Source organism: Notolabrus celidotus, chromosome 20, assembly GCF_009762535.1.
Source record: "Notolabrus celidotus isolate fNotCel1 chromosome 20, fNotCel1.pri, whole genome shotgun sequence".
NCBI lineage: Eukaryota > Metazoa > Chordata > Actinopteri > Labriformes > Labridae > Notolabrus > Notolabrus celidotus.
The window spans coordinates 17,711,725-17,720,589 of NC_048291.1; the positions used below are offsets into that span (position 1 = coordinate 17,711,725).

Below are 8,865 nucleotides of genomic sequence, written 5' to 3' on the forward strand. Positions count from 1 at the left end.
CAGTTTGTTTGAGGACTTTCAGTCGGGGTTTAGAGCCCACCATAGCACAGAGACTGCACTGTTAAAAGTAACCAATGATCTACTAATGGCCTCAGACAGTGGTCTTCTTTCCGTACTTGTTTTATTAGATCTTAGCGCTGCATTCGATATGATTGACCATCAAATCCTGTTACAGAGATTAGAGTAACTAATTGGCATTACAGGAACTGCTTTAGCTTGGTTTAAATTGTACTTAACAGATCGATCTCAATTCGTTCACGTTAATGAAAAGTCCTCAGTGCAGACCAGGGTTAGTCGGGGAGTTCCACATGGATCAGTGCTAGGACCAATTCTTTTCACCTTATATATGCTTCCTCTCGGTAACATCATGAGGAAGCACTCAATTAGTTTTCATTGTTATGCTGATGACACTCAGCTCTATCTATAAGTGAAGCCAGAAGAAACCAATCAGTTATCTAAATTAGTAGCTTGTCTAAAAGACATAAAGACCTGGATGACCAGAAATTTCTTACTGCTAAACTTAGAAAAAACTGAAGTGATTGTTATTGGCCCCAAACACCTCAGAGAGACTTTTTCTAATAATATAAGTACCTTAGACAGCATTAGTCTGGCATCCAGCACCTCTGCTAGGAATCTAGGAGTCCTTTTTTGATCAAGATTTATCCTTCAACTCCCAAATTCAGCAAATCTCAAGGTCAGCGTATTTTTTCACTTGCGCAATATTTCTAAAATTAGACACTTCCTATCTCAGAGCGACGCAGAAAAAACTAGTCCATGCATTTGCTACCTCCAGGTTAGAATACTGTAACTCCCTCTTATCAGGCTGCCCCAATAAGTCTCTAAAGATTCTTCAGCTAGTTCAAAACGCCGCAGCTCGAGTATTGACTAGAACTAGGAAGAGGGAGCACATTTCTCCAGTGTTTGCATTTCTCCATTTCCCCAGTGTTAGCTTCTCTACACTGGCTCCCAATAAAATGTAGAATAGAATTTAAAATCCTTCTTTTAACCTACAAAGCCCTTAAAAATCAGGCACCCTCGTATCTTAAAGAGCTCATAGTGCCCTATTACCCCTCTAGAACTCTACGCTCCCAACATGCAGGCTTGCTAGTTGTACCTAAAATCTCTAAAAGTAGTATGGGTGGTAGAACCTTCAGTTATCAGGCCCCTCTCCTTTGGAATCATCTACCAGTCAGGGTCCGGGAGGCAGACACCCTCTCCACTTTTAAGAGTAGGCTTAAAACTTTCCTTTTTGACAAAGCTTATAGTTGGATCAGGCTTGGACCAGCTTTTGTCATGCTGCTATAGGCCTAGACTGCCGGGGGAACTGGCACACTGACACACTGGGATCCTAGCTCACCCCCCTTCCCCCCAACCCCTTCATCACTTACTTTAACTCTGCCTGTCCCATTAAAGTTACTAACCATAGACCTTTCTGGAGTCCCTGAGCTCCATTGTCTCGTAGATTCCTCTGAGCTGCCGTAGACGTCCTCCTGCTGCGGACGATCTGGACTCCAGCTGATACGGACGTGCTGGACTCCAGCGGCAACAGCTTCTACGACTCGTCTCATCACTATCACTTCTCTCTCTTAAGGCTGATTTATACTTCTGTGTCTCCCCTACGCAGCAGGGGCTGACGCAGACATGAGCACCACATACTTGTGCATCGGTGTGTCTGTGTCGCGCAGCTATTCTCCGCCGAAACGCTTGAGGGCAGTGTGGTCTCTCTGATAGCCGGTCGTCTGCTTCCGGCCCCGCTACGATCTCTGTTTACTTTTCCACAGCGATTTCAGAGCGTGTTATGTTAATCTACAGCGGATACATGTTGCTGTTTATTATACAGACATGATTACATGAAGAATAGAGAGGAGGAGATGTCCGGGATCCCGGGAGTGCTGTAAATGCGGGAAAGACAAAGCCGCCGAGCGGACCAATCACAGAGCTTGCGGTCCGCGTCGGCTCTACGGGGAGTTACATTTTGGAGGAGGTGCACGTCAGCTACGTGCGTAGGCCTTGGCGTAGGTACGGTAGCTACGCGGACCCCCGGCGTAGGGTACGCCGTTGATTCAACGCAGAAGTATAAATCAGCCTTTACTCCCCTCTATCTGTCTTTCCAGACCCAACTCGGTCGAGGCATGATGGCTGTCTAACATGAGTCTGGTTCTGCCTGAGGTTTCTGCCTGTTAAAAGGAAGTTTTTCCTCACCACTGTAACTAGCTAAATACTGTGATGTGCAATGCTCATGATGGATTAAGGTGGGGTCAGACTGAGTCTTACCCTGTCTTGAAGTTGGGTCTCTGTTCATAATTTGACATAGAGTGGTCTAGACCTCCTATGTTTGTAAAAGCGTCTTGAGATAACATTTGTTGTGATTTGGCACTATACAAATGAAGATTGATTGATTGATTGATTGATTGATTGATTGATTGATTGATTGATTGATTGATTGATTGATTGATTGATTGACTGTTAAGAGATTTAAAAACCCTCTAGCAGGTTCAGGTTTGATTTTGAACATTATACAAATGTTTAGCCTTAAGTTGGACAAACTACCCTCCGCAGCGCTGCTCTCAGCTGTGTGAACACTGTTTAAATATCTCCTGATTCCTTATTCTATAGTGGTGCGTTATTCCATGTTTAATGGATGGTGACCTTATTTGAGTTTTCTCTCCATCACCTCGTTGTTTTTGCAATATTGATTTAAAAAAATCTAAGTTTTATGCTCATAATATTCTGTTGTCCCTTTTACTTTAAGCTACCAGTCTCTTAATTGTAAATGGTTGTGCGTAACATTGTCATGCGGTCACCATCATGCAGACTTTGGGTCAATAAGGAAAAAAACAAACATTCGACTATGGGCAAAATCTGATGAATCAGATTCGACTAAGCAAATTCTTAGTCGGGCTCACCCCTAATTTATATAGACCTATCACATCAAATCAACTGGATAGCCAATAAAAAGTCAATAACTTAAAGTCGTCGTCCATAATGTGCACTTATTTAGTAGAACATGTTGGAAAGGCTGTTTTGGAGGGCATTTACAGATTTCATAACACTCAGTCATGGTACGGACAAGCTAAATTAGTATTGCTAGGTCTGTATCTTATGATGCTTTTATTTTAGTGTTTCAGTTAGGTGGTGTGAATTTGCATTTTAGCTGGATATTTGGGACCACAGAATAGCATTTGAGATTTGGATTTGGCATCTAGCATTTGGATTTGGCATCTAGCATTTGGATTTGGCAATCAGCATTTAGATTTAACATTGAACATTTATATTCAGATTTAACATTGAACATTTATATTCAGATTTAACATTGAACATTTATATTCAGATATAACATTTGGATTCATATTCAGATATAACATTTGGATTCATATTTAACATTTATATTTATATTAAGCATTTAGATTTAACAGTGTTTTTAACCTGAATATATGTCACAACAAAATGTAATGTGAAAATGCTCACAAATATTCCTCTAAGAAAAAAAAAAACATCCTAATAATAAGAAATGAATAATTTACAGTTGCTTTTTTAACTTTTCATCTCATATTCCTAATCTATTCACTCTATGTTAGCTATGTGATAGTAAAGTCAATTCCATTCTTTCTGTCTTTTTGTGTGATCAGAAACTACGCTATAATTGGCGGAAATTATCCTGCATGGCAGTTAACAGGTGAGCGGCACCAAGGTTCAGGTTTTGCACAGCTGTTTGCCAATATTGTCATACAAGGAAGTAATATCCTAATTTCTCTGGAGTCAGGAGTCGTTTGCCCTCTCCGTCGGTTTGAATTGGCTGTTGGATGCGTCAGGAGCAAATCATAACAACCCAGGCGACAGTGTACACAGGTGCGTCTTGTCAGGAAGGACTTCGTACCCGGAAGAAAACCAGAGCGACTCCATTCGCAGGTAAGCGACCGTCCAAAATAATTCTCTTAATAATGCGAATGAAAGAATGCTTGGGTGAATTATTCATCAAAAATGATCTTACATTTTATCAATACATGTTTTGACGAATGAAGGCCGTTAGTTACCATGGTGATTTAATCCTATATGACCGTTGATTCTGCCTTCTTACCAGCCAACACCAAATTAGGCGCAATCATTTATTTAGAAAAAGTTGATACAGCTATTTAAATGGTTGTAATTTGCCTAATAAAGGTATTCAGGGTGTTTTATTTGCTGTAAAGATATTAGACGTGCTATGAATCAGATGTCACTTTTAATTTCTCGATTTTGAAATTAGCAAATATTTTCACTAGAGTCACCACAAGGGTAAGGTTTAGAATGGTGAAAATGCTGCTAATAACTTTAATACCAGTTTATATAACAGTGTAAAAGAAAAAGTAAGCCTTTGGATGTTGCTCGGGCCAGAGAGCTTTCTGTTTTTATAAGATAATATAAGATAAGATAAGATATACTTTATTTGTCCCCCGTTTAGGGAAATTCTTTTGTTACAGCAGCTTACAACACGGGACAGGGGAATACAACAATGTATTAACATAGTTAAAAAATATAATAACAATAATAATAGCAATGACAAGACAAAATATAATATAATAAAATAAAATGAAATGAAATGAAATGAAATGAAGTAAAGTAACGTAAAGAGAAAATAATTCTGCACCAAAACTGAGGAAGTCACATTTAAACGGCGAGCTCTCTGGAGGTTTTTAAAAGTTAATTGAAGACTCACCTTTTTAATCTGGTTTTTAACTTGGACTAATTTTCTTTTAGCCCTGGACTGCATTATTACCATTATAACCATTGTTTTAAAATCATTTTAATTATTTATTTATTTATTTATTTTATTCTATCTTATATTTTTAGATTCATTTATTTTTCTGGTATTTATCCGATTTTATTTTATAGACTATAGTAAATATTTGATTCGACTTTTTCTGATACTTCTCTGATTTTATATTACTGATTTGATCGTCATGATTTGATTTTGTAAGTATTTATAGCACTTTCCTTTCCACTTTTACCTATTACTGTTTTCTGCCTCTCTGTTCTTTTGTGAAGCACTTAGGGCTGCATGCTATATGCATGAAAGGTGCTATATAAATAAAAATAAAAATGCGTTGAGTTGAGTTCAGCATTCATTTATTTGATTATTCACACTTGCGATATACTGAAACCACTGCTGCGACAATTTAACTATCTCTGTAACTGAAATCCATCAAAGCCAATAGTTGCGGATTCCTATTTTTTCTGGCGAACCACTGTTCCAAAGAAAAAACCTGGCATTCATGTCTGAACATTGGTGTATCCATCCTATAGCACCACTCAGTGCCAAAACTGGTGTGCATTCGGTTCTTGCAATTAACCATGACCTGTTTCTAAAGATTACATTAGTGGATATACATCAATTTGTACTTCCAATAAGATTTAAAATTGAGTTCTTAATATTATTCACTGCATTAAATGTTTTAGAGGAAGCGTGGAGATTATTATCTTTCAACCTACAACAAAGCAAGCAAATTTTGTTCATGTTCTCAGAAGCAGACGAAAGGATGATTGAGGATCAGGTCAACGATGTTGTTTCAAGACTGCAGTCCAAGCAGTTCTTCCAGTCTGACTGGGACATTGCCTCTTTTGCAGTCTTCTTCATTTTCCATTGGTGAGTGAAAGACAGAATGTGTCCCTGTGGGGTATTGTGGTATTTTTTATTTATGCTACTTTTGTAGGCTTTTATGTTATCTGTTCTCATCTATCCCGCCCTCCCTGAAATAAAGCTATGTACACAAATGAGACAGTATACAAAGAACACCGGGGTATATATTTCGTCTGCTGTCTCACTGTTGTCATGCTGTGTGTATGTTGTCAGGTATGGTACTGCTGCTGGTGATTCTGGTCCTCATTCGCTGTTGCTGCTGCTGCTGTTGCTGTGATAATGACAAGGTATCTGGAACTCTAATCAAATATTTGTTGGACTACTTAGCTCAAACCTAGTTGTAGGCTAATAGAAACTACTTCCAACCATCAAGTACTAAGAAGAAGTTCAAAAAAAGAAAATGTTATGCTGTCCCTACTTTAATTAATCCACTCAATACAAATCTACATTATTCTGGCAAAAGAAGAAAATCTAAAAGTAGATCACTTTGAAGATGATACAAGATACATAGAAATACAAGTCGAACCCAAAAGCCCAAAACATTTTGGAAAAGGTTTGAGGTGAGACTTTACACAACAACATAGCAAGTCAACTGTCTGTACTGTATCAATGTTTTCTTATGCTTTCTCAACAGCCCAGAAGACAGAAGGTTGGCATAGAGAATTATGGTCTAGAACCCTAACTGATGAACAGCTCAGATGAAATATCACAATGGCTGATGAGGCTAGAAGCGGAACCTTCTTGATTGACTGCTGTGCCATTAAAAAATAAATATTGATTTAAACTCACCAGTTTGTAACCATGTTTAATCAACCACATGCAATTGGTCATGAGCCCGTTGCCATTTAGCACTAAGCTACAAAGTAGTGGAAATTCAACACCTGAATGTTTTATTGCAATGATACCAGAGAGGGGCAGGAACTGCCTGTGGTTTTATAGCTCTGTAGATTTTTATATTGCTTTTTCCTGTTTTGCTTGTTGAAAGGATTTGTATTTTTCAATGTTTGACATGTAATAAACACATCATAATTGTAAACTTTGCTCTTTGTTTGCCTGCATATTCCTTTTCATAATAACATGTAGATTTTTTTAGTATTTTCATGCAAAAAGACAAAGAATTTATAAGAAGATGAAGTGCACAATGAATGTTTTAATCATAAAACAGGAGAATGACTATGATTTCCTTGTTCAGAGGATGTCTGTTAGATTAAGGCTCACTCAAGGAAGTAACGATGCTGTGATTGTACAGTCATGGCCAAAAGTTTTGAGAATGACACAACTATTAATTTTCACAAAGTCTGCTGTTCAGTTTTTATAATGGCAATTTGCATATACTCCAGAATGTTATGAGGAGTGATCAGCTCAACTACAATTAATTGCAAAGTCCCTCTTTGCCTTGAAAATGAACTTTATCACCAAAAACACATTTCCACTGCATTTCAGCCCTGCCACAAAAGGACCAGCTAACATAATTTCAATGACACACAGGTGTCACACACATTAACACAGGTGTGGGTGTTGATTAGGACAAGGCTGGCGATCAATCTGTCATGATTGAGTGACTAGACACTTTAAAAGGAAGATGGTGCATGACACCATTGTTCCTCATCTGTTAGCCATGGTTACCTGCAAGGAAACACGTGCAGCCATCATTGCATTGCACAAAAAGGGCCTAACAGGGAAGTTTATAGCAGCGAGTAAGATGCACCTCAGTCAACCGTCTATCGAATTATCAAGAACTTCAAGGAGAGAGGTTCAATGGTTGCCAAACAGGCTCCAGGGCGCCCAAGAAAGTCCAGCAAGCGCCAGGACCGTCTCCTGAAGGTGTTACAGCTGCGGGATCGGGCCACCACAGTGCAGAGCTTGCTCAGGAATGGCAGCAGGCAGGTGTGAGTGCATCTGCACGCACAGTGAGGCGAAGACTTTTGGAGGAAGGCCTGGTGTCAAGGAGGGCAGCAAAGAAGCCACTTCTCTCCAGTAAAAACATCAGGGACAGACTGATATTCTGCAGAAGGTACAGGGACTGGACTGCTGAGGACTGGGGTAAAGTCATTTTCTCTGATGAATCCCCTTTCCGATTGTTGGGGCATCTGGAGGAAGGCTTGTTCGGAGAAGACGAGGTGAGCGCTACCATCAGTCCTGTCTCTTGCCAACAGTGAAGTATCCTGAGACCATTCATGTGTGGGGTTTGCTTTCGGTCAAGTGAGGGCTCTCTCACAATCTTGCCTAAAAACACAGCCATGAATAAAGAATGGTACCAGAACGTCCTCCGAGAGCAACTTCTCCCAACCATCCAAGGGCAGTTTGGTGATGAAGAATGCCTTTTCCAGCATGATGGAGCCCTTGCCATAAAGCAAAAGTCATAACAAAATGGCTCGGGGGAACAAAACATTAAGATTTTGGGCCCTTGGCCAGGAAACTCCCCAGATCTTAATCCCATTGAGAACTTGTGGTCAATCCTCAAGAGGTGGGTGGACAATCAAAAAACCACAAATTCTGACAAACTCCAAGCATTGATTATGCAAGAATGGACTGCCATCAGTCAGGATTTGGTCCAGAAGTTGATTGACAGCATGCCAGGGAGAATTGCAGAGGTCTTGAAAAAGAAGGGTCAACACTGCAAATATTGACTTATTGCATGAATTCTGTGTAATTCTCAATAAAAGCTTTTGATTCTTATGAAATGTTTCTAATTGTATTCTTATACCATAGAAACACCTGACAAAAACACCTAAAAACCCTGAAGCAGCAGACTTTGTGAAAATGTAATATTTGTGTCATTCTCAAAACTTTTGGCCATGACTGTAGGCTTCAACACAGCATATTTTCAGTCTGCAACTCCTGAGAAAAAAAAGTTAGTAGTGTTTGATAAGCCATGTTGGCATCATACTTAAGTAAAAGATCAATCAATCTTTATGTGTAAAGCACTAAATCACAACAAACTTTATCTCAAGACGCTTTTACAAAAATAACATGTCTAGACCAAACTCTATGTTAAATTATAAACAAAGACCTAACATCAAGACAGGATAAGATCCAATCCCTTCTTAATGACAGGACTCGATCTTATCTCATCTTAATCCACCATGAGCATTGCACCTCATAGTATTTAGCAAGTTACAGCGGCAAGGAAAAACTTATTTTTAACAGACAGAAACCTCGAGCAGAACCAGACTCATGTTAGACAGCTATCTGCCTCGATGAGTTGGGGTCAGAGTTGGGGTCAGAGTTGACAGAGGGATAGAGGA

General features: G+C 39.3%; 1 protein-coding gene across 1 annotated transcript; it reads left to right on the forward strand.

The window, feature by feature from the left end:
- Positions 1-3,555: 3,555 nt before the first annotated feature.
- Positions 3,556-6,653, forward strand: smim22 (small integral membrane protein 22). Its single transcript, XM_034710651.1, has 5 exons — positions 3,556-3,676; positions 3,760-3,909; positions 5,503-5,618; positions 5,827-5,904; positions 6,252-6,653. Exons 2-5 carry the CDS (start codon positions 3,804-3,806, stop codon positions 6,297-6,299), a joined length of 348 nt encoding a protein of 115 aa, XP_034566542.1. The 5' UTR covers positions 3,556-3,676; positions 3,760-3,803; the 3' UTR covers positions 6,300-6,653.
- Positions 6,654-8,865: the final 2,212 nt, after the last annotated feature.

Coding starts and splice junctions, on each gene's coding strand:
- smim22 (XM_034710651.1), top strand. CDS start 3,804: ATGCGTCAGGAGCAAATCATAACAACCCAGGCGACAGTGTACACAGGT. Junction 3,910..5,502: donor CAGAGCGACTCCATTCGCAG/GTAAGCGACCGT, acceptor TCATGTTCTCAG/AAGCAGACGAAAGGATGATT. Junction 5,619..5,826: donor TTGCAGTCTTCTTCATTTTC/CATTGGTGAGTG, acceptor GTGTGTATGTTG/TCAGGTATGGTACTGCTGCT.